Source organism: Sander vitreus, chromosome 5 (assembly GCF_031162955.1).
Source record: "Sander vitreus isolate 19-12246 chromosome 5, sanVit1, whole genome shotgun sequence".
Lineage (NCBI taxonomy): Eukaryota > Metazoa > Chordata > Actinopteri > Perciformes > Percidae > Sander > Sander vitreus.
Genome location: NC_135859.1, coordinates 19,625,194 through 19,651,675, shown reverse-complemented (window position 1 = coordinate 19,651,675; position 26,482 = coordinate 19,625,194). Strand labels below are relative to the sequence as shown.

General features: G+C 41.7%; 1 protein-coding gene across 6 annotated transcripts in view; it reads right to left on the bottom strand.

Moving 5' to 3' along the window:
• Positions 1–26,482, bottom strand: part of ccser1 (coiled-coil serine-rich protein 1) — a 137,206-nt gene that overhangs the window by 36,112 nt on the left and 74,612 nt on the right. For 2 of the 6 annotated variants that reach the window (XM_078250905.1, XM_078250906.1), the window contains exon 11: positions 16,163–16,211. The exons of the other annotated variants lie outside the window; for them this stretch is intronic. In XM_078250905.1, coding sequence (XP_078107031.1) covers positions 16,163–16,211 — 49 coding nt within the window. The remainder of the gene's footprint in view (positions 1–16,162; positions 16,212–26,482) is intronic. 6 annotated transcript variants of the gene reach the window in all.

Genomic DNA, 26,482 nt, shown 5'->3' with positions numbered 1-26,482 from the left:
GAAGTCAATGACCGGCCGGTGTGTGTGTGTGTGTGTGTGTGTGTGTGTGTTGTGTGTTATCTGTGTCTGTGTGTCTGTGTGTCTGTGTGTCTGTGTGTTCTGCGGGCAGCAGTGTGTCTCTGTGTGTGTGTGTCTTTGAAAGTCTATCAGTAACATTAACAGACAGTGTGTGAGTCTAATGACGGAAAGCCAAAAAGGAAAAGGGAAATGTGGTGCAGAGAAAGTCAGACTCAAAAGGAAGAAGGGATGGTGTTGCTGGGCTGTGTGTTGTTCATCCCCCCTGTGTGTCTGTGCTCTGGAGCTTTGCTCGTAAACCAACCAATCAGCGCGGAGCTCACCTAAATATTCATGAGCATACCATATAAGGCAGAAAACCTCTCCTTTCAATCAAGGGCATTTCATAGGGTTGCATTAGGAAGCATAGAATAGCACCCGGGCCATTTTCAGCCCAACCAATGTTACATAACCTATTAGGAGAACTTAAGGAACAGTGTGAAATACCCTATATAATAATTCTATCACCCCTTAAGGGTTAGGATAGCCAACTGGTCAGGGGATAGGACCTGAACAAATCGGGTTATGTTATCTTGCCTAAGCATGGACGCCTGGCCAATCTTAGCGTGTGCTTGCCTAGAAGTTGCGTGGGTTCCATAATAACGCGTAGCCCAAAAGTAGGCTAATTTTGCTTATACATTATATTCCAAATAAAGGTAGTATGCTCGCCTACATATTCTAAGATAAAATAAAACAGAATAAAAACTATTTGCAAACATTACAAAAAATGTAAATGTATTTTTTTGTAATCTGGTCAGGCTCATTGACATTGCATTTCCTGTGACTACTTTATAATACATTATATATTAAGTTATAATAAAAGTCAACTTGTGTTTCGCCAGTTAAATGCTTGAATGTGAAGCTGCACCAGTGGCATGGCATCTCAAATTATTTTCACCGGACATTATGACAGGTGAGATTTTAATATGTTGGACTTCAACAGATTTCCCCGGTAAAAAATGGTAATTATCGGATAACGGAAGCCCTGATACGGCTGATATGATGATGGCTTAAACCAGATCTAATATACAGCAAAAATTCTTTTAACGGCAGTAAAGCCTACCTCAGTTAGAGCAAATGTGTATCCTTACCCTTAAGCCTGCCACACAAACACACACTCATCAGAAGAGCATGCATGCATATACAGTGGTGTGAAAAAGTGTTTGCCCCCTTCCTCATTTCCTGTTCCTTTGCATGTTTGTCACACTTAAGTGTTTCGGAACATCAAACCAATTTAAACAAAAGTCAAGGACAACACAAGTAAACACAAAATGCAATTTGTAAATGAAGGTGTTTATTATTAAAGGAGAAAAAAAATCCAAACCATCATGGCCCTGTGTGAAAAAGTGATTGCCCCCCTTGTTAAAACATACTATAACTGTGGTTGTCCACACCTGAGTTCAATTTCTCTAGCCACACCCAGGCCTGATTATTGCCACACCTGTTCACAATCAAGGCATCACTTAAATAGGAGCTGCTTGACACAGTAAGGTCCACCAGAAGATCCTTAAAAGCTACACATCATGCCGAGACCCAAAGAAATTCAGGAACAATTGAGAAAGAAAGTAATTGAGATCTATCAGTCTGGAAAGGGTTATAAAGCCATTTCCAAAGCTTTGGGAATCAGCGAACCACAGTGAGAGCCATTATCCACAAATGGCGAAGACATGGAACAGTGGTGAACCTTCCCAGGAGTGGCCGGCCGCCCAAAATTACCCCAAGAGCGCAGCGGCGACTCATCAGAGGTCACAAAAGACCCCACAACAACGTCCAAAGAACTGCAGGCCTCACTTGCCTCAGTTAAGGTCAGCGTTCATGCCTCCACCATCAGGAAAAGACTGGGCAAAAAATGGCCTGCATGGCAGAGTTCCAAGGAGAAAACCACTGCTGAGCAAAAGAACATCAAAGCTTGTCTCAATTTCTCCAGAACACATCTTGATGATCCCCAAGACTTTTGGGACAACATTCTGTGGACCGATGAGACAAAAAGTGGAACTCTTTGGAAGGTGTGTGTCCAAGTATATCTGGCGTAGAAGGAACACTGCATTTCATAAAAAAGAACATTATACCAACTGTAAAAATATGGTGGTGGTAGTGTGATGGTCTGGGGCTGTTTTGCTGCTTCAGGACCTGGAAGACTTGCCGTGATAAAAGGAACTATGAATTCTGCTGTCTACCAAGAGATCCTGAAGGAGAATGTCCGACCATCTGTTCGTGTACTCAAGCTGAAAGCGAACTTGGGTTCTGCAGCAGGACAATGATCCTAAACACACCAGCAAGTCCACCACCGAATGGCTGAAGAAAAAACTAAATGAAGACTTTGGAGTGGCCTAGCCAAAGTCCTGACCTGAATCCTATTGAGATGTTGTGGTATGACCTTAAAAAGGCCGTTCATGCTCGAAAACCCTCTAATGTAACTGAATTAGGACAATTCTGCAAAGATGAGTGGGCCAAAATTCCTCCAGGACGCTGTAAAAGCCTCATTGCACGTTATCGCAAACGCTTGGTTGCAGTTGTTGCTGCTAAGGGTGGCCCAACCAGTTATTAGGTTTAGGGGGCAATCACTTTTTCACACAGGGCCATGATGGTTTGGATTTTTTTTCACCTTTAATAATTAACACCTTCATTTACAAATTGCATTTTGTGTTTACTTGTGTTGTCCTTGACTATTGTTTAAATTGGTTTGATGTTCCGAAACACTTAAGTGTGACAAACATGCAAAGGAACAGGAAATGAGGAAGGGGGCAAACACTTTTTCACACCACTGTAGTATATTCACGCAACAAACACACATAAGAAATGCATTAGTAGTAAGAGATGAAGAAGAGCGAAGACAGAGAGAAGGAGAGAGCGAGACAGAGGGAGAGCGGAGCCATGACAGGCAGCAGCACTTCGAGAGGACGCCAAGACAGTAGGAGGTCTGGAAAAGGGACAGAGAATGGTGGCAGATGAGAGGAGGATCAAAGAGCCAGACGACAGGATGAAGGGTGGAGATGCCAGTTCAATTTAGGATTTCTGAAAATGGCCGCATACCCTATCTATAGGGGACAAGACATACTCAGTACTTAAGTCTCTTCACGTAGGTAACGCTGTATTCAGCAATAACGTTGTTTTTCTGACGCAAAAATTTACTGTAGCCAGGATAAACATAAAATTAGGACGAAATATACTGCCAGTTATTATGTTAAAAAACGAGTGAAAAACCCTTACACATAAAATGACAAGCACGCAATAATGTCTGCTTAAGTTAATTAAATAACAAGACAACAAGACAAGTTAACAGCTAACCACCTTAGCAATGAACATTTTAAATGTAGGCATATTTTGTGTTTGGAATATACTGCACATAGGGATGGACAGCAGAGTGGATTATGCTGCAGTTGCTTTTGAGTTGTTGTTGCGGTGAAACTAGGTTGTTTTGGAATCCAGTGCAACTGTCGTAAAGCCTACCAGACTGCAAATGCCCTCCTCCACAATGAAGCAAGCTCCAGTCTTTTCAGAGCAACGTTCAACTTTACAGGCGGTAAATGTTTTATACTTCCATTGGAAGAGATTACATCCTTTGACTTTTGAAATTTGTGTCTAATTCTCATCTGGGACACCCTGTCTCTTATTTGTCACTCTCTCTGCCTGTGTGAACAAAAACTGTTGCCATCACTTTTTTCTGGGAGAGAAGTCAACCGTGTTTCAGCTTTACACACCAGTTGCAATTGTTTTTTTTAGGGAAATCAGTCATACATTCAATGATTTCCTTTTCCATTGATGCACCTTGCTTTTACAAAATGTCAATATTAATTTGATCCCAAATGTATTTGATTTCATGCATTAATCTAGAATCCACCCAATAGTGCTGCCTCTATTTAAGAAGTTGTAGTGTCAGATTTATGCACAAAGAAAATAATCTTTCTGATTAGATAGAATATTCACTACAAGTGTGGTCATTTCATTGTTGCCCTCACTTTTTTGATACGTTTAGAGCTGTATAATATTCAATAAGGATGGGAGCTGTTATTAATTAATCATTCAAGGTGAATACAAGGAAGGTTTCAGGGCAGCAGTAAAGAGAAAATAGGGCATACAATTAAGTTACGATTGTGTGGGGAGAACAAGTATTTGACTGCCGATTTTGAAGGTTTTCCCACTTACAAAGCATGTAGAAGGCTGTAATTTTTATCATAGGTACTCTTCAACTGTGAGTGACAAAATCTAAAACAAAAATCCAGAAAATCACATTGTATGATGTTTAAGTAATTAATTTGCATTTTATTGCATGACATAAGTATTTGATACATCAGAAAAGCAGAACTTAATATTTGGTACAGAAACTTTTGTTTGCAATTACAGAGATTATACGTTTCCTGTAGTTCTTGACCAGGTTTGCACACACTGCAGCAGGGATTTTGGCCCACTCCATACAGACCTTCTCCAGATCCTTCAGGTTTCGGGGCTGTCGCTGGGCAATACGAACTTTCAGCTCCCTCCAAAGATTTTCTATTGGGTTCAGGTCTGGAGACTGGCTAGGCCACTCCAGGACCTTGAGATGCTTCTTACGAAGCCACTCCTCCTTGCCCTGGCTGTGCGTTTCGGGTCGTTGTCATGCTGGAAGACCCACCCACGACCCATCTTCAATGCTCTTACTGAGGGAAGGAGGTTGTTGGCCAAGATCTCGCGATACATGGCCCCATCCATCCTCCCCTCAATACGGTGCAGTCGTCCTGTCCCCTTTGCAGAAAAGCATCCCCAAAGAATGATGTTTCCACCTCCATGCTTCACGGTTGGGATGGTGTTCTTGGGGTTGTACTCATCCTTCTTCTTCCTCCAAACACAGCGAGTGGAGTTTAGACCAAAAAAAACTCTATTTTTGTCTCATCAGACCACATGACCTTCTCCCGTTCCTCCTCTGGATCATCCAGATGGTCATTGGCAAACTTCAGACAGGCCTGGACATGTGCTGCAGGATTTTAATCCATGACGGCGTATGTGTTACTAATGGTAACTGTGGTCCCAGCTCTCTTCAGGTCATTGACCAGGTCCTCCCGTGTAGTTCTGGGCTGATCCCTCACCTTCCTCATGATCATCGATGCCCCACGAGGTGAGATCTTGCATGGAGCCCCAGACAGAGGGAGCTTGACTGTCATCTTGAACTTCTTCCATTTTCTAATAATTGCGCCAACAGTTGTTGCCTTCTCACCAAGCTGCTTGCCTATTGTCCTGTAGCCCATCCCAGCCTTGTGCAGGTCTACAATTTTATCCCTGATGTCCTTACACAGCTCTCTGGTCTTGGCCATTGTGGAGAGGTTGGAGTCTGTTTGATTGAGTGTGTGGACAGGTGTCTTTTATACAGGTAACGAGTTCAAACAGGTGCAGTTAATACAGGTAATGAGTGGAGAACAGGAGGGTTTCTTAAAGAAAAACAGGTCTGTGAGAGCCGAAATTCTTACTGGTTGGTAGGTGATCAAATACTTATGTCATGCAATAAAATGCAAATTAATTATTTAAAAATCATACAATGTGATTTTCTGGATTTTTGTTTTAGATTCCGTCTCTCGCAGTTGAAGTGTACCTATGATAAAAATTATAGACCTCTACATGCTTTGTAAGTAGGAAAACTGGCAAAATCGGCAGTGTATCAAATACTTGTTCTCCCCACTGTTTATAAGCAAAATATGACTTGCTATAACAAAATGGATCCAGGGTACAAGCGGCCGAAATGGGTTTCCTCAGGAGGGTAGCTGGCGTCTCCCTTAGAGATAGGGTGAGAAGCTCAGTTATCCGTGAGGAGCTTGGAGTAGAGCCGCTGCTCCTTCGCGTCGAAAGGAGCCAGTTGAGGTGGTTCGGGCATCTGGTAAGGATGGCCCGGGGGCCTCCCTAGGGAGGTGTTCCAGGCACGTCCAGCTGGGAGGAGGCCTCGGGAAAGACCCAGGACTAGGTGGAGGGATTATATCTCCAACCTGGCCTGGGAACACCTCGGGATCCCCCAGTCAGAGCTGGTTAATGTGGCTCGGGAAAGGGAAGTTTGGGGTCCCCTGCTGGAGCTGCTACCCCCGCGACCCGATACCGGATAAAGATGGATGGATGGATATGACAAAATGGAACAAAACAGAGTGAAAATAAGCAAAAAACAAGGAAGTGAGGAAAGGTGAGGGAGGGATGCCTCTTGACTCCTGAGTGTTGTGTTGTTAGTCTAGTCTCAACCTTTTGGAACATATCTGAAGGGGCTGAGAGCCAGCAGGCACACACTGTTGTTGTCAATTTCTGTGCGCCACTTGAGATTTTTTCCAGGAATGTCTCCACAGAAACCCAGTTCATAATCTATCTATAGACTGCAGGAATGTCTGTCTGTCTGTCTGTCTGTCTGCCTGCCTGTCTGTCTGTGTGTAATGCGAATATCTCTCTAACCGTTAGTCCGATGGATTTCAAACTTGACAGGTGTCTTGCTACAGGCACGAATAAGTGCAGTGCCAAGTTGACGTTGTTTGGATAAGAAATGCAAAAGATATCATTAAATATATAGGTAAAAGAAGCACACATTGGCTTTTGCCGCTCTAGCCGCTGGCCACTCCCCCTCTCACACTGAGGACCAGAGACAGAGAGCAGAGTGGAGCTTTGGCAGCTAAAATGTGACAGACCCAGAAAAATGTGCAAAGTTGCACTACTTTGGACTGTCTTTGACTTTGAATAAACAAACGACAATTCCCGAATTTAAGGACGTTTCAGAATCCCACACATGCAAAGCACAACCAGCTACAGACAAGTGGCAGCGAGACGTATCTGTATGTGTCTGTGTTTGGGGGCGTGTTTGGGGAGAAGGTAACCTGCACATCACACGCAGACGCCACATGCAGAACGCTTTACAACAGCGGGGGGGACTCCTGCTATTGTATCAAAATGCTGTGAGCTGGCAGAACATAACGTAATCTCTGAGATTATTCCTTCACAGCGCTGTGCAATGCGAGAAAATCTCAGAGTTGAACCAGGCAGACACATCAGTTTTCATCAGACTCACCCTGGGTCGGGTTAATTAAGTCTACTGCTAACTTACCACACTAATAACATTAACGTCGCCCAAATACCCCCGCGAATCAAATCCATATCACCGTTAACCGTCAAGCCACTAAACCTGTATGGAAATGAACACCTCTGCTGAAGTGTTAAATTCCTTAACGATCATACAACACAAGACAACACCGTCTCTCTCTCGCTCTCTCTTTTTCTCTCTCTCTTTTTCTCTCTCTCTCTCTCTCTCTCTCTTTTTCTCTCTCTCTCTCTCTCTCTCTCTGCGTGCGCACGCACACACACGGTCCGGTTCTGGTGGTTGATGAACGCAGATAGGTGCTGATCAGCTCTCGTAACGGGCCAGGTGGGTAGCTCACTGCCATGAGTTCATGAGGCTAATATCTGATTACTCCACATTGTCATTGTGATATTTTGTGATTACATTCTGAATCTGCAACATTCTCTGTCAGGTAAATATAGTAGTAGGCTACAATGTCTTCCTCTGATGTAGATGTAGCCTACACTGTAAATCAGTAGTAGGCTATACAGTGGAGGTGCATATTAAGTGGTTTGGGGTCCTTCTGTAATTTTGGGGTACAATTCGGTTTTGAAGAATTCTACAAGCAGCAATACCACAGGCCAAGCAATCGCCTGTTCCAAACAGGCACATTTCCAACGGGCACTGCACTAGTCTATCTATAAATTGCAGGAACGTCTGTCTGTCTGTCTGTGTGTTATGCGCATATCTCTCGAACCGTTCCAACAGTCCAATGGATTTCAAACTTGACAGGTGTCTTGCTACGGGCACGTGTAAGTGTAGTGCCAGTTTGACGTTGTTTGGATAAGAAATACAAAATATATCGTCGGTAAAAGAAGCACACATTGACTTTTGCAGCTCTAGCTGCTGGCTACTCCCCCTCTCACACTGCACACTGACTGAGCTCAGCGCAGGACCAGACACAGAGAGGGTCGAAGAAAGCAGTGGAGCTTTGGCCACAAAAATGTGTAGGTAAAAAGTAGCACTACTTTGGACTGTCTTTGACTTTGAATAAACAAACGACAATTCCCGAATTTAAGGACGATTAAGCAGTATACTTAATTAACCCGGGTTGAGTCTGATGAAAAGTGCTGTGTCTGCCCGGTTCAGCTCTGAGATTTTCTCGCATTGCACAGCGCTGTGAAGGAATAATCTGAAGCGGCATTTTTTCGCCAACCTTATTCCACACAACAGTCGCAATGAGGTGTATTTCACATTTTAGCTGCCAAAGCTCCACTGCTTTCTTCGACCCTCTCTGTCTCTGGTCTTGCCATGCTCAGTCAGTGTGCAAAGCGAGAGCGGGAGTGGCCAGCGGCTAGGGCAAAAGCCAATGTGTGCTTCTTTTACCGATATATATATTTAACGATATCTTTTGCATTTCTAAACCAAACAACGCCAAACTTGGCACTGCACTTACTTGTGCCCGTAGCAAGACACCTGTCAAGTGTGTTTGGACCTGAGGTTCAAGAGATATGCGCATAGCACACAGACAGACAGACAGGCAGACAAACAAACAGACAGACGCTTTTGCAATTCATAGATAGATTGCTGTGAGCTGGCAGAATATAACGTAATCTTGGAGATTATTTCTTCACAGCGCTGTGCAATGTGAGAAAATCTCAGAGCTGAACCGGGTCGGGTTAGTTAAGTCTACTGCTAACATACCACACTAATAACATTACCGTCGCCAAAATACCCCCGCAAATCAAATCCCCTACTTCACCGTTAACCGTCAAGCCACTAAACCTGTATGGAAATGAGCACCTCTGCTGAAATGTTAAATTCGTTAACGATCATACAATACGAGACACCTCTCTCTCTCTCTCTCTCTGCGCGCACGCGCACACACACACACACACACACACACACACACACACACACACACACACACACAGGTTCTGGTGGTTGATTAACACAGATAGGTGCTGATTAGCTCTCATAACGGACCAGGTGGGTAGTGCACTGCCATGAGTCCATGGCGCTAATGTCTGATGTAGACGTAGACTACACTGTAAGTCAGTAGTAGGCTATACAGTGGAGTAAGTGGTTTGGGGTCCTCCTGTAGGTAATTTTGGGGTACAATTTGGTTTTGAAGAATTCTACAAGCAGCAATACCACAGGCCAATCAATCGCCCGTTCCAAACAGGCACATTTCCAACGGGCTCTGTACTAGTACTGCAAATGCAAGGACTTTCATCAGTGGGCCATAGGCTCAGTCACAAGTTAAGTGACTTCAAGGACATTTATTTAAATGATATTCTTTGAGATTATAACTTTAAAATCTGTGGACACTGTACGCTTTAAAATAGCAGCTCAGATTTCACCTACCTACCACTTAGTCTTGGTTAAGTTTTACCATTCTCATATGGTGTCTGTAATATCAACAGCTGTTAATGTTTATTGGAACTCATACACTTTATTCTCTTCCGCAGTCCCCCATTTTTTTTGTCCTTCATTTCCTTTGTCCTTGACTGCTTCTCCTAGTTTTCTTTACTTCCTTTTTCTCCTCACCTCCCTACTCCCTCCCATACTGTCTTGTTCCTTTACCCTCTGTCACTCTTACTACTGGCCTTCTCAAATCCTCTCCTCACATTTCCTTTTACCTCACGTGCTTCCTTCCAGTCTTCTTCTCCCCTCCTGTCCGCCTCCTCCTGCCTACTCCGGTGTACCCAGTGTCATTGTTCGGATAATTATTTATTAAAGTGTTTATGTCGCCACCGTCCCTGTCTGTTGCTGCCATCTGTGCCCAGTTAGACGTCCGCCTCCCTGTGCCATTCTGCCCTGCCCGTGGGGGGAGAGAGGCATACATGGGGGCACAGATCAGAGACTACCATACTAACACATACACCCTCTCTCTTTATCTGTTCTTCTTTCTTTGACACAAAAACCTACACACCTTCTGCTCACAGCCTCCTTCCTCAACTGTGCTGCCCCTGGGGCTAGGTGGGGTTAGCACGCAGCAGTAGCCACCACAGTCCCTTCTGTCCTGTCCTGTTATGTTCTGTTTGTTTTGTTCTCTTCTGTCAGCACTACGTATAGATGAAGGAGGTGGTAGCAGGAGTAGTGTTACCTTGATAAAGTTATTTAGAGGACACAGTAGTAAGGCACATATAGACCAACTAATTATGGATTGACTGAGAATGTTTCATCAAGCTTTGAGGGTCATATTAGGCAAGTTAAATACACTTGTTCTTGTTACTTTTTGTGTATTTGAAAATAGATTTTTTTTCCCCCCAATGCTCATGATAAAAGCCCAGCTGTTATAAAAAGGTGTGCTGGGAAGCAGTAAATAGCTTGTTAATGCTTGGGTTATCTGTAAACGAGTAGAAAATGTTGCCTTCATAGATTTGGGCTTCTGCTTTTGATTTGGGTGTTTTGCGAGTGGATAATTTTATCGAATATAACATAGTGAGTGGTGATATATAACATGCTAATGCAACCTGAGCCCAATCCTAAATGGTTTAAGCATTTGACTGAGCCATCCTTACCATGTTGTGATATGACAGAGGGAGGAGGAAGAAGGGGGTGAACAAAGAGAGAGGAGAAAAAAAAAATACGAGAAGGAAACAAGGAGCGGAAGGGAGACAGAAGATAGAGAAAGCCTGTGGCACTGCAGAGGGGATTGTGATCATGCATCCTGGATCTTAATAAGTAAACAGAACAAATATTCTCAATTTCTTCTTCTCCTTCTCTGCTCTTCTCACAAGCCATTCCAAGTCCCCTGTCGTCCATTCTCTCGTCATGATCTCTATCTGTGGCTTCTTGGCAGTCCATCTCTCTCATCTCCTCTTTCTTTCATCCCCTCTTTTTTTGCTCCATTTCTTGCTGCATTCCTACTTCTATCTAACTAAGCTTCCCTCTCATGTCATTGTGTCTGTCTGTACGTAAGCATGAGTCTAACTTTTTCTCTCAGAGTAGAAGACTAGGAGGGTGGGCTGGCAGAGGAAGTTGTCCTGGTAGCCTATATCAAGGAGCGGAAAGGAGTATGGGTACTTCCTCAGGGAGAGTGCCCCATTAGTGTGAATGGTACACAGGAGAGCATGTAGAGACTGTGTGTATATGTGCCTGTTTGAGTGCCTCTGTCTATAATTAGGAGTCACAGCGAGTAGCGCTGTGGATCAGAGTTAGATAAGTGCTCTGGCAGCTAGCCAGCACTGAAGCAACCTCATGTGCACACACACACACACACACACACACACACACACACACACACACACACAGACACACATACAGACACACATACACACACACACACACACACACACACACACACGGCTGTGGGGAATGATTTGGCTTCCGCCTCCTCTCAAAAGTACCACCTGCAGATGGCAGGGGCCAGTTGGTTTCATCCAGTTTTACCTTGACAATATCTATCTCTAGCTGGAAACCACATCCACAGATGCACACACCCACACACATGTACTCATTTTCCTGTCTGAGGTAGGCAACAAGGGAACCACAATGGGTACCCAAAACAGAGGATCAAAGACGTGATACAGCTACACATGCATGCATGCATGCACACAAACTGAAACTCTCAAAATAGGGAATCGCGTTTGCCCTCATTCAACCCCAGAAGGGGCAACTCACACACGCACACTTCCTCTGGCATGCGTCCACCACCTGGGTATAGGAATCTTTCATCTCAGCGTGACTGCCACTGGGCAGGCTTGCATACCCACTCACGCACGCACGCACGCACGCACACACACTCTCTCTCTCTCCACCTGCTACCCATTCCCACTATGTCGATATAAGCAAACCACTTCGCAAACACATACACAAGCATTTACTTTGCTTGGCAATCAACAAATGCAGATGTGTGTTTACAAGTCACTGAATCAGAAAGAGTCAATATATTCACAATTCAAATGAATTCATAAAGGTTCAAAGCTCTGGTCCACCTAGAGCCTCTGGTGTCAGGCCTTTATGGGGCACTGCAAAACACTTCACTCTAATGTAACAGTTTACGGCTTTAGTCAGAGTTTTAAGACTGTAGCATAGATGTGGTGTCTGTGCAACTTTATGATGCCTATTCTTTAGGTTTACCACTCACTGCCACATTGCTATTTGTTTGGAGGATGAAAATTAAAATGTGGTGGAGCCTGAGTGGAACACAGCATTGGTGATTGAGCAGGAACCATCACACATTTTGTCACTGCTTGAGAGGCAAATTTGGCCCCAAACATGCACCTCTTTAACCCTAATGACTCCTTGATGGAGCTATAGTAATTTGCAAAATTGCCACCAAGACACACATAATAAGAGATGTAATTAGGGGTCCAAGCCCAAGGGAGCTGGGAAGCGCGTTTGCAAGGCAACGTGGTTCACAGATCCAGCGAAGCTGTGGAACCCTATTGCTTTCCTAAGGATTATCATTTTTCCATTGATAAAACTGATGCTACAGCCTAAACCGTACATGGTGGGGGGGGGTGCCATTTTCAGGACTGGTCCAGATCCCTGCAAGGACCTCAGACAAAAAGATTCAGCCACTTCCACCACTAGGTGGCACTATAGCAGAAAAAACACATTTGGCCTTATAAGTCCCAAACCATACATTGCACACAAAAAATACTTGTATCCACAAGTTCCCTGAATTCAGCTGGATCTCCTGATATAGGCCATGCCCATTTCCACCTATACCTTTATACACGAAAAATTGCGATTGATCGTAAACCTACTTTTTCTAACTCCTCCTAGACCGTGTGACCGATCTGCACAAAACTTGGTAGGTAGTATCTCCAGACGAACCTGACAAAAAGTTATCAAAAGAATTTTTATCAGATAAAAATTACGCAAATTACGCACAAACAATTTGTGTAGCTAGATACGAAAACACAAACTTTGTCATATCTCGGCCAAAATAAATGCTATCAAAGCCAAACTTCAGATTATTGTTTGTCATGACCCTCTGGGCCTACAAAACAAATTTTACAAAAATTGTACAAAAGGTTTATATCTCATGAACGGCTCATCCGATTTTTACGAAATTCTGAGGGTACCATCTAGGGCCACTCCTGAGGCCACGCCTACAGTGGGGTACTGATTGGTCAAAGAGGGCGTGGCCTATGGGACCCAGGTTTGGATTCACCACTTACACTAATGTGAGCAACTTCAAATTTGCAGTGTAGATGTACAATGGCTCATGGACCTAACTTACCAAAAATTACACATATGGACCACTAGGTGGCGCTATAATGATATCAAACGTGTGTTTGACACACGTCAAACGTTTGATATTTGCAACTGCAATGTACCACAGACCTTGCAGCTCAAACCTTCCTGACGTTTGCCTCCCCATGTTATGCTTTGGGTTCCGCTTTCGCGCGTTCCCCGGGTCGTCGGGGGCGACTGGCGCCGGGAGGCTTGGACCCCGTCATAACTGCTTGCAGTTCTAGTTAGCCATTGCAACAGACAAAAATATTTACTTTGTATTTCTAAAGAGAAGTCAGGGCACAAGCATCCAGTGGACATTATAAGAACTGCATCATGAGGCTTTTCTGGCATCAGGGCTCAGTCATGGTGGTTACCACTTGGTTTCATCTTGCTGAGTAAATGAGGTTTAGCTCATTAACGTTGTTTGTTCTGCAACAGGTCCAGAAGTGACTAATAATTCAACAGCACTGCATTACTGTCAGTCCTTAATGGACTTATGAGCAACAAGAATCACCAAGACACACACACACACAAAGATTATGAGGGACTTCTTGCAGCAAATCTGGATGTTTGTGTAAAAATAACTAACACACACACACACACACACACACACACACACACACACACACAGGCAGACAAAGACACACAGGCATGGAAGTGAGTAGGTGCCCTTGCACAAATGTAGCAAACAAATGAAGCTCTAATGGCTCTTACTGTCTCTTTATGCACTGACCTTCAAACACAGGGGTTAAGTCCCTGAGAAGCATATTTATACACACACACACACACACACACACACAAACACAGAGAACATGTTCTTTGTACTTATAGTTAACGTTAGATGTGTCCTTATTGAGTGTGTGTATTTGGAGACTGGTCTTTGTGTGCATGTATAAATGCCTGTGTCTACCAATGTGTGTGCGCATATGTTATGTAATGTGTAATCAAGTGTGGTTGAGTGGAGGACGGTCAAAGCCTGTCTGCATAAGGTCACAGATCACATGGTTCAATAAAAGGTTCTACAGTGCTCTGACACTTTGGGTTACAGTTCATAGTACAATGGCAGACAAGGTTAAAGCTATAGTGCGTAGTTTCTGTTGCCCCCATGAGGAATTCTGAGTAATGCCAACAACACTGTCGGCGCATCGACATGACGCAAGCCTTCAGTGATCGCGCACCATACCCAGCCCTCCTCCACACAGTTGCTTTAAAAAAATATGATGCATCCTTCAGAATAGGTAATTATCTTGTAATTTTTATGTCCTCTGTCTCCAAAGCTGAACGCTGCTGTTGTCCTTTCTCAGCGGTGACGTAAAACACATCACTCAAGCTTCTACACACAAAGTCACCGGATGTCACCATTTTGTAAACATAGCCATACTGAGAAATATAGAGAGAGTTTTGTGGAGCTGATCAACTCATTTGGCAATGGCTTGAATGTAATGGAAGTTCATAAAATAGTTGTGAACTATAGCTTTAAGGTTCACACATGTACAGAAGAGGAAGGCTGGGACACATTCACACATCTGTGCTCTTAATCCTAAAGCATGCTCAACTTCAGTACAATCCAGGAAAGTGCGGGTAGGTGGGCAGGAAGTAGGAAACAGACACAGACAAAAGTACACTTTGTTTAGCTTTTCTCCCTGGAGGTGTTTTCACTTTGGGAAATTGCACATTTTCTGTGCAGTGTTTCCCACTATAGTATTTAAAATGCAAACCTGATATTATGAGATTTACCTTATTTATAACTGCAAATTACAGATCTATTTTATTCTGGAGGGCATAAAGTTGATGAATTTCCACAAGTGAAAACATTTCCACAAAAGGAGGGAAAAATAAAGTGCACCTTTAAAACCATGGTGCATACTATAATTTGCAAATCCTTAACCGGTTGGTTAGTTGTTAAGATGCCAGTCTCCTTTATAGAACTGTGACAGTGCAAATAGCATCCTATAAATACAGGATGTATGGATACAGATAGCACACTGGAGTACACATTTTGTCCCTTTGAAATGAGCTAGAATCTTTCAGGTATGCTTGCTTTGGCATTTTAAGCACTTTAATGCCCTGAAACTGGAGTGTTCTTCACATTGTTCATTATCTGTCATTTGACAAGACCATTGGCTTATAAAAGAAATTATCTGCACCATTGAATTGCAATAAAAGATAAATTATCTGTACCACTGACTTATGCTTGAACAGATACTTGTTTCCCCTTAAACCACAGAAAATATTATACATTGACTTTACATTCAAACAGACAGAGCTGATCTTTTACATTGACTTAAACCAGAAAAGAGATGATCTTGGTGTCAAGATCCTTTAGGGTCACGATCACTTCAGGTAGGATCAATTAAGAGAGGTACAATAGGCAGCATTCTTGTCCACATTACAGGACATGGCAGTGCAGGTGGCATTCTTAACTCAGAGGTTCTCCATACCAGGATTGATTAATACAGAAACTGGCTGGCCTTAACCTACCCACTATCATTTCACTTCACATAACCAACACTGGATTCTATGACACTATCTATTTTAATGTTATTCAGTCAGGCTTGTCAATGGCATGACATAACTGTATATTTGTTATCATTACTTGGAAGACTTTGTTGAGTACATTCCAATTAAAGTAGTCATTAAATAATATTGAACTCAAGTGTATAAATGGTATGAAACCACATTATTACTAGACTGAGAAATTCTGATTGTTGAAACCAAATGGAATAAGCACTGTATTAGCTGACTTGTGAAGTAAAACAATTGCAGATCAGAAAGTTTAATCAGCCTGTAGAGCCGTGTAGATTAATCAAGCCTCAGTACCAAGACCCCCCATTCTCCCTTCTAGTAAGGTACATAAAGGTAAACCACTACAAGACACAGTCACGTCCAGTCAGGTGATATCAGAACAGAGACACTCACTCAGTTGTCTCCTTGACGACAAAGTGACGCTCCCATGCGCCTTGATGCCCTGGAAACAGAAGACATGTTGACACAAAGGGCAACCAATATAAAAAAAAAATAGGGGACGGAGACAAAGAGGGATTGTTGTTAGATCAGAGGAGAAAGCAATACTTTACTTTGATATATTTCAAACAATCATAAATCAAGCCTGTCTGCCCCCTAATGTGTATTTATCAGTGGCAGACTGTGATTTCTCATTAAGAGTAAATAACTGCAAACAGGTCTTTGCAAAGTGAATAAATATATATATATACAGTGTAATTGATGCAGAGCAGCTCACAAAGTTGAATGCTGGTACATTTTGTCATCTGTAGATACATGGTCACTGTTATAAGTACAGTTTCACAATGTGAAAACAGTACAATGTGACTCACCCACATGCTTAGTTCATTCATTCATGCATTCACCCTCTCACAGCTATTGCTGTAATATTGATGGAAAGTGTTAGGGGCTTTGCGTCACTGACACCCATTTTGATGAACAGAAGAAAAAATAGAGCTAGTGGGTGACACCAAAGCAAAGAACAGGGTTTATAAATACTAGTGGTTTGTTCTTCATGTTCCCACACAGGGTTGTTCTTCGTGTACCCACACTGCCATTTGCTTGCCAAAAACTACAAATATGTAACACCGATTCCACAACATTTTGCTTAGAAGCCATGAGACAAGGACACAATTTTTAGGCAAGTGAGCAAACATGTATGCACAATGGCCAAATAACAGTATTTCCATGGTATTTTCCTCCACATAGTCAGCTATATTATCCATATTAATGTTGTCCCAGGTGGAAATGGTCTATTCCTGTTACTAATTATTTTGAATTACAAAACAGTGAAACAAACTGCATGAAGAAATATTAGTAACACTGCATCCTCTTTTAAGATACCAAATAAAACACAGTTAGTCTATAAACTTGCATTTAAATAATAATTTGTTATCCTGCAATTATATTAGTGATTTATTTTGAGGAGTCCAATATGGTGCTTGCATTTATCTATCTATCTATTTATCTATCTAGCTATCTATCCATCTATCTATCTATAATATAATTACCATCACCTCCACATTTGCTATCACAACTCACAACCCACAGAGACTAGCTGGCATTAACCCTTATTCACCCTTAGTGAACTTAAATAACAGAACAAGGAAGAAGGACATGCAGTCTAAAAGCAAGAAGAATAATGTGGTAGGGAAGAAGGGGGAGATGAAGATAGAGTACAGAGGGGTAAAGGTGGCAAGGGCCAGAGAAAGGAAGAGCAATATGAAGATGGAGAGAGCAGAGCAAAGAAAATGGATAAACATGTGCAGAGAGAAAGAAAATCAGGGGCATTTTTATGGAGGGAGGAAGGGAGAGGAAGAAAAGAAGGATTAGGGAAATCATAAAATGTATAAAAGGTAAGAAAGATGGACAAGAAGACTGACAGACTTAAAAAGAAGAATGTATAAAAACTCTAAGTAGGGCAGAAAACTGCCTCTCTCGTGCTGAGCCCCCATCTCCTCCTCTTACTCTCTATCTTTCTTTCTTATTTATATCCTTAGCAGCACCATTACTCAGTTAGGAATACGGCTGTACAAAATGATCTAGTTTACAGGAATAGGAGTTGGAGACCTACATAGTCACAATCAAACTGGACCCTTCATCCTCCTGAATAAATTGGCACAGACGTGTAGAGCACTGATGACGCAGGATCATATGATCTATGTCATCATACATATTGATTCAGGGTTCCCCAGCCCTAGCTGGAAATAAGTAAAGGCAAGCTAGACCAAAGCTGTTCCCCCCTGACCCTCTGGATCAATAACCCCGAACAAAAATGTCCCCAAAACAAAGGTAAAGAAAAAAAAATCGATGGCTGTTCTACTTTAGTTCTTACAAGTGCTGGGACAAAAATAATTTCCAGACAGCTAAAAGGTGGCACAAGTTAGCAAGAGACATTACTGCTAGTAAATGGGAAAGCTTTTTTAAGCAGTTAACTATTAAGGAGCATTCATGGAGATGTAGTAGGGCTAAACTCAGATTTTCTACTCTTTCATTTGCATTATACAGTTTAACCACGTTTTAAAATCAAAAAAATCTCTCAGTACTATCAAAGTGATATTTACTAAGAGTGACAACACATGTTTGATGAAAGTTGTAGATATATTAGTCATGATGATTTTCAAATAAAGACTTTGCAGGCATGTACTGTACAACATGATATATAACTATATAATATGCTACATTTCTTAATGTTGCACTTCAATTCCAAGATAAACGACCAGAAGGATAAAAAACAGATAAAGTCTACTGGCCAGGTGAGGATATATCAGATGATGATTTAAGTGCAAGAACAAATGTTCAAACATACAAGTAGCTCTCTCAGATTTAAAATGAACAGCTTTTTTAACAGATGTTAAGCACACACAGTCCATTTTAAACTGTAAGGAAGCCTCTATGCGCTTTTTTTCTTGCTAAATTATTATTTTTAGACAACTTTAAAGGATTGTCCTGCACAGGGATTTAGTGTGAGCAGAATAAATGTCTTTTGCTCAGAGATTCCCATCGCAACCTCATGCTTTTTATAGGGTCACACAGGGACATATCTGATTATCCATTCTCTATTTTTACTGCCCTGTCCTGTTGTCAGTTGTTTTTGGCTTTCTTACATATGTAATTATATAGCTACGAGCAGTCTTTGATATCGTAGAAACTGAAATCTGCTATTTAGAACAAAGACTGGTAGGCATAACCCATAAAAATAAAGTGGGTTATATTTTATATACCAATTATATTAATAATTGTTTTTCTTGCAAATAGTAGCAGCAACTAAATATGTCAAATGTTTGGCATATAGCTCTTTTTCTCTTCCACATATCAAAAATGGGATGCCCTAGCCACAAAATATCTATATTAAATCACTTACTAACCTTAATATCTCTACATATTTCATGTTTTATAATGATGGCTCATTGTCTTATGTCAAGCCGTCAGAAAAGACAAGTTAATTCCGACCTGATGTTTATAAAAGAAAAGGTCATTCTTTATATGAAATGACTTCTAGCTTAAAGAGATTATTCCTCTGCACATAGAAAATATACCTAAGTATACTTCTTTTGAGATGGAGAAAGGAGAAAAGTAGAATGAGAGACAAAGAGGGAAGAATCTGCATGATCTACTTAAATGTTTCTCTATTTAAATGTAATAGCCCACAAACAGACAATAAACGATGCTCAACTATCCCTCCGCTCCTCTCATTCTTTTGAGAAGCTCCTAAAGAGAGAGGGGATAAAGAGAGGGTGGGTGGAGAGAAAAAGGAGAAAAAGAGAGAATGGAGGCAAAAAAAGTTGCACAAATCTAGGGAGAATAGAAAACGACAAAGGAGTGAGAAAGACAGAGCGAGAAAGGGAACAGTGAGCTAACCATCAAGAACTTTTCATTCCCCCATAAAATGTTCCTTTTAAGAATGCCCATGAAATTAGCTTGCTGAAAGAAAGCAATCTCAATCGATTCAATCCCCTCTAAAAAGGCACCATACCTCCAGCTCTTAAGAGTCTCTGCGGGGGGAGGGGAAGAATCACGTGACCAGCCACCGCTATGGTTGCAAGAGACTGAGGATCCCACACTCACCTCCGTATTTCATTAAATAACCAGGTCTATTACTTTTTCTTCGACGCCAAACCGTTTTGTCTGTTATCATGGTGACTCAGTGAAACGCCTGCAGTCATGAAAAGGCGGGTCTGTCGCCTAAACTATTTACTTGTTCAGAAATTTTTTTTAGCATGGCAGCGGGTAATGGAACGTTAGCTAATGGAGCAACTGAAGTGAACGCATTCTCTAACATGGAGGACTTAATCACTCGGGTTTTGGAGAGGCAGCTAAGTGTGCTTAAATCAGTGGTCTACAGCGCAGTGAAAGGAGTGTTGGCGTAAATGAATGCCTCAAAGCATTGCATCGAGGCAGAACCTGAGATGCAGGAAATTATGGTATGTGAGCCAGAGCAATCTGACTGCGTCACATTCACGATCCAGCGGCTTCGGGTGCCTGAAGGGACTCAACACAAACTACACGCTGAACGCAACTCGGACTCGTTTAGCCGCCTGCCCGCCCTGGGAGCAATCCACAGAGGGAGAGAGTTCGCCTTTGCAGCAGCCACGGAGCCGGGTGTTTTCTGGCTGGAAATAGAAGCGGAGGAAGACGCGCTACATGCACGGGTTGCCCCGCGCCGTGGACCGTTACCGACAGAGGAACCGGAGGGCGGTGGTGGGACTTTGCGTTCGGTAGCGGGGCCGCAACTGGAGGACTCAGCACTGGTGGACTAATGGTATTTGGGCTACTGTACCGAGTTTGCCTGGAGCCGGTGTGTCGGTTTTGGAACCAACCTTTGAAGGGACATCTAACCAGACTGTAAGAAATGATGAATGCTGGCTACTAGGGCTTTGACTCCGAACTTCGCTATTCGAATATTTAAAAAAATATTGATATTCCAACGAATATTAGGCAGCCCTTAATATTCAAACCTGTTATGGGCATTGTTTTTTTGTAAATGTGTTTGCTTGTAAACGTTTTCAATTCAGATTCCGAAGCTTTTTCATGCATTTCAAAATGTAACTCTCGCTCGGCCGTAGCGTGGTAGCGTTGCATTTCCCCCGACTCATTTCCTGGTTCTCCTTCTCCATAAACAACATGAAATCAAGGAGAGAGATAACTTTTCCTGCTACAGATTTCCCGCCGTGGTCAGAAAGAACAGGGGAGACACTTTGTTTCTCTCACTATGACTCTACTATGAGAGCTACCGGTAATCACCGTCACTCTCTCACTCTAACACACACTCCCCACACATACACACGCAGCTCGATGCGCACACCAGCGCAAAAGTATAAACATCAGACCACTTACGTAGGCTACGGTGAAATGTCCGAACTTCCTGTTGAAAGCATACTGTTTGTGTTTAATCCAGGGTCTGACTTAATAAAAAAATTGTTGTGGCAGAGTGTTTTTCTTCTGAAAACATCACTGCACGCCTATTGACTGATACACTGCCCTCTGGTGGACAGAACATATACGAAGTTTGATACCAATATAAGTCTTACTGAAGGCATTTAATGGTCAAAATATTATTAATAAATATTTGAATATATTCGAATATTAATATTAATAAACAAACAAACTTCGAATATGATTTTTGGGCAAAAGTCAAAGCCCTACTGGCTACTTAGTCTACAGTCTATGCTTTTGTGGACATTTAATCGGGCTCTGATGATGAATCCAGAGGACACTGTATGTAAGTTTCGGAGCCAGGCTTTAAAGGGACACTTAACCAGACTGAAAATACATGATAAATATTGGCTGGTCAGTTTACAGTCTATGTTTGTTAACATTTAGCTGGACTGAAAGAACATGAGGGATACGGTCTGTTCAGCTCATAGTCTGCTTATTGCTTCAACTAGATTGGTGTGTTTTACACACAGCTTATTCCAGAAATTGTTGGGTACTCAAGACACGTATGCGTGTAAATTTTGAAGATGGCTGAGCTTTCAATCCTTTCAGTTAACATCAGGAGGCTAAACGGGCCGATCAAATGAGCTAAATTCCTGGACTATTTAAGAAGAAAAAACATAGACGTGGCACTTATACAGGAGTCACATTTACGTAAAAGAGATGTAAATTGTCTATAAAATAAATACTTTAAGGTTGCTGCCTCATCTAGTGACGACACCAAAACCAAGGGTTCCATCGAGTTGCTGTCGAAATGCGCACTCACTGTAGACAAAAACAGTAAAGACTTATCAGGCAGGATATCTTATATATGTACCACGATAAGGAGTAGGAAAATAGCCTTTGTTTCAGTATATGCACCGGTTACATATGATGAAAGTTTCCCACGCCTAACCAATGAAGTGCTCTCTCTCAACGAATATTCACTAATCATAGGATGAGACATGAATGCAGTACTTGATTTAAATCAGGATAGATCAGGGGTCAATCACACAAAAGCCCAAAAATGAATATCAGACATGTTTAAAGCAGTTGTGGAATCCCACCATCTCACAAATATGGAGGATGCACAATCCTACTAGCAAGGATTACACCTTCTTTTCCACACGCCACCTCACCCACTCCCGCACTGATTATATGTTGTGCTCCAGTGAGCTTAAGACAATGTTTCACACGATAGCAATAGAACCAGCAATTCTGTCTGATTACAATGTGTTGATAACCACATTCCGTTGTGATATGTTAGGAGAAAGATCTAGGAAATGGCAATTTAATAATTCCCTTCTCCAGAACACAGCTTTTGATACAGAATTTAGAATTAATACAGACTCAGTTTCTGACCCTGCATATACATGGCAAGAAACTAAAGGATTTATTAGAGATTTTACATCCTCCTTTGCGGTCAATTTGAAGAGGAAAAGAGAGGCAAGGATAGCGGAGTTGGAAGAACGCTGTAAATCGTTAGAGCAATCTCTTAAGACTACAAAATCTACAAAAACTGTTCTAGTCACAAGTCGAACAGAGCTGAATGATCTGCTAAGAAGGAGAGCTGAGTTCATAATGCACAGAGTGAGGCAAAATTACCAGAAATCTGCGTGCATATGGTGACGCAAAAGTGTGTGAAATTCGATGTAGTATGCACACCAGGCGGCTAGGTGGCACTGCCAAACAACACCACCAAGGCCCCGTGCCTACATAGAACCTTCCTTCTACTTCTCTCCTTAGTAGCGCGAAACCAAAACATGTCTAAGCGAACAACAAAAGCTTGTCTGGAAAGACGAGGAGGTGGAGCTGCATGTGTGTCTGATGATGACCGGCACAGTCGACCGTGATAAGCCACAGCACAGCACCCACGGGAGCACTACCAATATCCTGAGCCTCGCAGCCCTCCCCGCAGCGAAAGGCAGCGGGCAGAGGAGGGTGAAGCAGACCCTCCTCTGCCCGCTGGCCGCTGCCACTCGCTCTCTCTCTTTCTCTTCATCTGCAACGTTGTAGCCTACTCTGGCTAAAATGAATAGTCTACATATGGTCATTGAACTATAACAACCTTATCCACAATGTCGAAATCATTTAAATATTGAGCTATTACATTGAAAATCTTTTAGATAACAGGAGCCTATAATTTCTGTAGCCTACTCCGTAACAACAGACTAACTGGACGCTTTTTTCTCGTCTCTCTCCACACCGCTGTCTTCAGACTTTTGCGTTTTTACCCTTTAGACGGTAACGTGACGGTGGAGCGTTTTTAAGATTTCCACTTAAAGACTTCCTTTTTTTTTATTGATTCCATTCAGCATTGTCCCATTAGCATTTAACATCTCACATATATGTTTTTCACGTATACAAAACATACAAATATTTCACAGCAGGGATCAAACACACAAATAGACAAAAATTCACAGTTAAACACAAAACTCAGTAAACTCGAAATGAGTACATTTTTCACTTCAGTCCACATTTTCATTCCCCTCTTGTAAAGACCTTTCTCTCCTGGTGAAGGATAAGGATAATAAAGTCTGTTCTCAATGGTGTTACAAAATCAACCCAATTACTCCAGAAATTCTTAAATTCATCAGATTCTAGTCTAACTAAGAAAGTCAGCTTTTCCATCCTGTAAATGTTATATATTACTTCGACCCAATCCTCCATTTTAGGTACCTCCGTTTTCAGCCACTTCCTGGTGATAGCTTTTTTACCTGCCACTAACATTACTTAGTGGCAGGTAAATACATATTTGTCCCCTGAATATATTAATCTCTGGTTCACTATTCCCAAGTACAAATCGAAAAAATGTAAATGGAAGTTCCATTTTCAAAATGTTTTCCATGCATTTCTTTAATTCGAGCCAAAAAGGTATAATGGAGGGGCATTCCCAAAAGATATGAAAATGATTGGCTTTACTTTCTAGACATAGTCTCCAACATCTCGTATCCTGAGATTTCTGTTGTGCTGGTGTATAAATAAATATCTTACTATGTTCTTCCAACCATATTCTCTCCATGAGAGGGAGCATGTTGTCTTCCATTGTTGTTCGTTGATTGACCCATTCCTCCTTTGACAACATCCTTCCCCCCTCCTTCTCCCACTTTTCTTTTATATATACTGTATAATGACCTTTTAAATTTTCCACTTCTTTATATAATTTTGAGATTAATTTCTTGCCCAGATCTGATTCATATGCTAAAATAAATAATTTAATAATTCCCGACTCTACCTCATCTAAACTGGAATTTTTTATTGTTTGCTCCATATAATGCCTCATCTGTAAATATCTGTAGAAATCCTGATTTTTTCAAACCAAATTGATTCTGTAGATCTTGAAAACTTTTAATTTTCTTCTTCTTAAAGAGCTCCCAGAATATTGTTGGTCCCCCACCCCAACTTCTGAAGCTCCCATCCATTGTATTAGGTGTAAAATCTGAATCATGTGCAATCCACCGCAGTAACCTACTCTGCTCTATAAGGTTATTCTTTGCTATAATCTCAAACCAAATGTTAAGGGATAAATCCAGCCATGGATTTAGTTCCTCATTAAGATGTTTTCTCAGTTTTTTATCATTTATTATAGCTTGTATTGGAATGGTAGTCGATGTGTGGCCTTCGATGTCTTTCCATCTCGCACTGTAGGCAAGATTACACAAGTTCCACATAGTTTTTAGTAGTTTAGCAGCCTGATAATAGCTCTTAAAACAGGGCAGGGCTAGTCCCCCTTTAACTCTGGGAAGCTGTTGAGTTCTATATTTTATCCGTGGTCTTTTCCCTTGCCAAATGTATCGAGAGATGTATCTGTCCCATTCTGTAAAGTCTTTGTCTTTTACTTCTACTGGCAGAGTCTGGAATAAATACAATAACCTCGGAAGAACATTCATTTTGATCACCTCTACCTTTGAAGATAAGCTTGTGAATGGGATTAGGTTCCATCTTACCATATCAGATTTTATTTTTGAAATTAATGAATCATAATTTATGGATTTCAGTCAAGATAGGTCTTGAGGTAGATTGACTCCCAAATATTTAATGGATTTTGATTCCCAATTAAATTTGAATCCTTCTCTTACAGCTCGATCCGGAACATAGTTGAATGTGAGAACCTGTGTATTTTTCACATTCAATTTATAGCCTGATAATAAACCAAAGTCCTCAAGTGTTGACATAAGTGCTGGAAGAGAATCAGTGGGTTGTGTCAGGTATATTAATACGTCATCCGCGAATAATGCTATTTTCTGTTCATCCCCCTCTATGTCTACACCTTTAATATCTTTGTTTTGTTTTATCCATTGGCTCAGGGGTTCCAAATAGATAGCAAAGAGGAGAGGGCTAATTGAGCAGCCTTGACGACGTCCACGTTCTAGTATGAAGGAGCTTGAGAGATTTCCATTGATCTTGATCCTAGCTGTGGGTTTATTATAGAGAGATTGAATAGTTTTGAAAAAAAGTTTCATAGAAACCAAATCGCTCCAGCACCATATACAGGAAATCCCACCTAACGGAGTCAAATGCCTTTTCTGCATCCAGTCCCACTATTATTGCTTCTAATCTTTTTTTGATTATGGTTTGCATTACATAATAGTGTGCACCGAATATTATCCTGCGTCTGTCTTTGTTTTATAAATCCAGTCTGGTCCTGGTGAATTATATCTGGCAAAATTGTTTCTAAATGTCTGGCTAGAATGGCAGTGAATAGTCTGTAGTCTTGGTTAAGAACACTCACTGGTCTAAAATTAGAGCATTCCAATTTGTCCTTTCCTTCTTTTGGAATAACCGAAATGAAGGCTTCCTTCCAGGAGTTCGGGATTTCTCCCTTATTGAGTACCCAGTTAAATGCATTTTTCAGCAGGGGGGTCAATGGTTCCCGCAGCACTTCATAAAACTCAGATGTATATCCATTCGTACCTGGAGCCTTATTTGTCTTCAGCTTCGAAATTGCCGAGTTGACTTCTTCAGTCGAGATCTCCCTGGTCAGAGCTGAGTTCTGGTCCTCAGTTACTCTTGGCAAATTTAAAGAATCTAACAATGAGACTATTTGATTCTTATTATTTATGTCTGGTTGAGAATAGAGATTTTTGTAGTACATTTCAAAACAATCATGTATCTCTTCTGTCCTATATTTTGTCGAATTAGTAAATGAATCCCTGATTTTCTAAATATTATTAATTGACATTTGCTTTTTTAACCTATAGGCCAGCAACTTTGTTGACTTACTTCCTGTTTCGTAATACCTCTGTTTCAAGTACATCAGCTTTTTTTGAATCTCCTGTGCCAGGATATCACTTATTTCTGTTTTAACCCTTTTTAACCCTC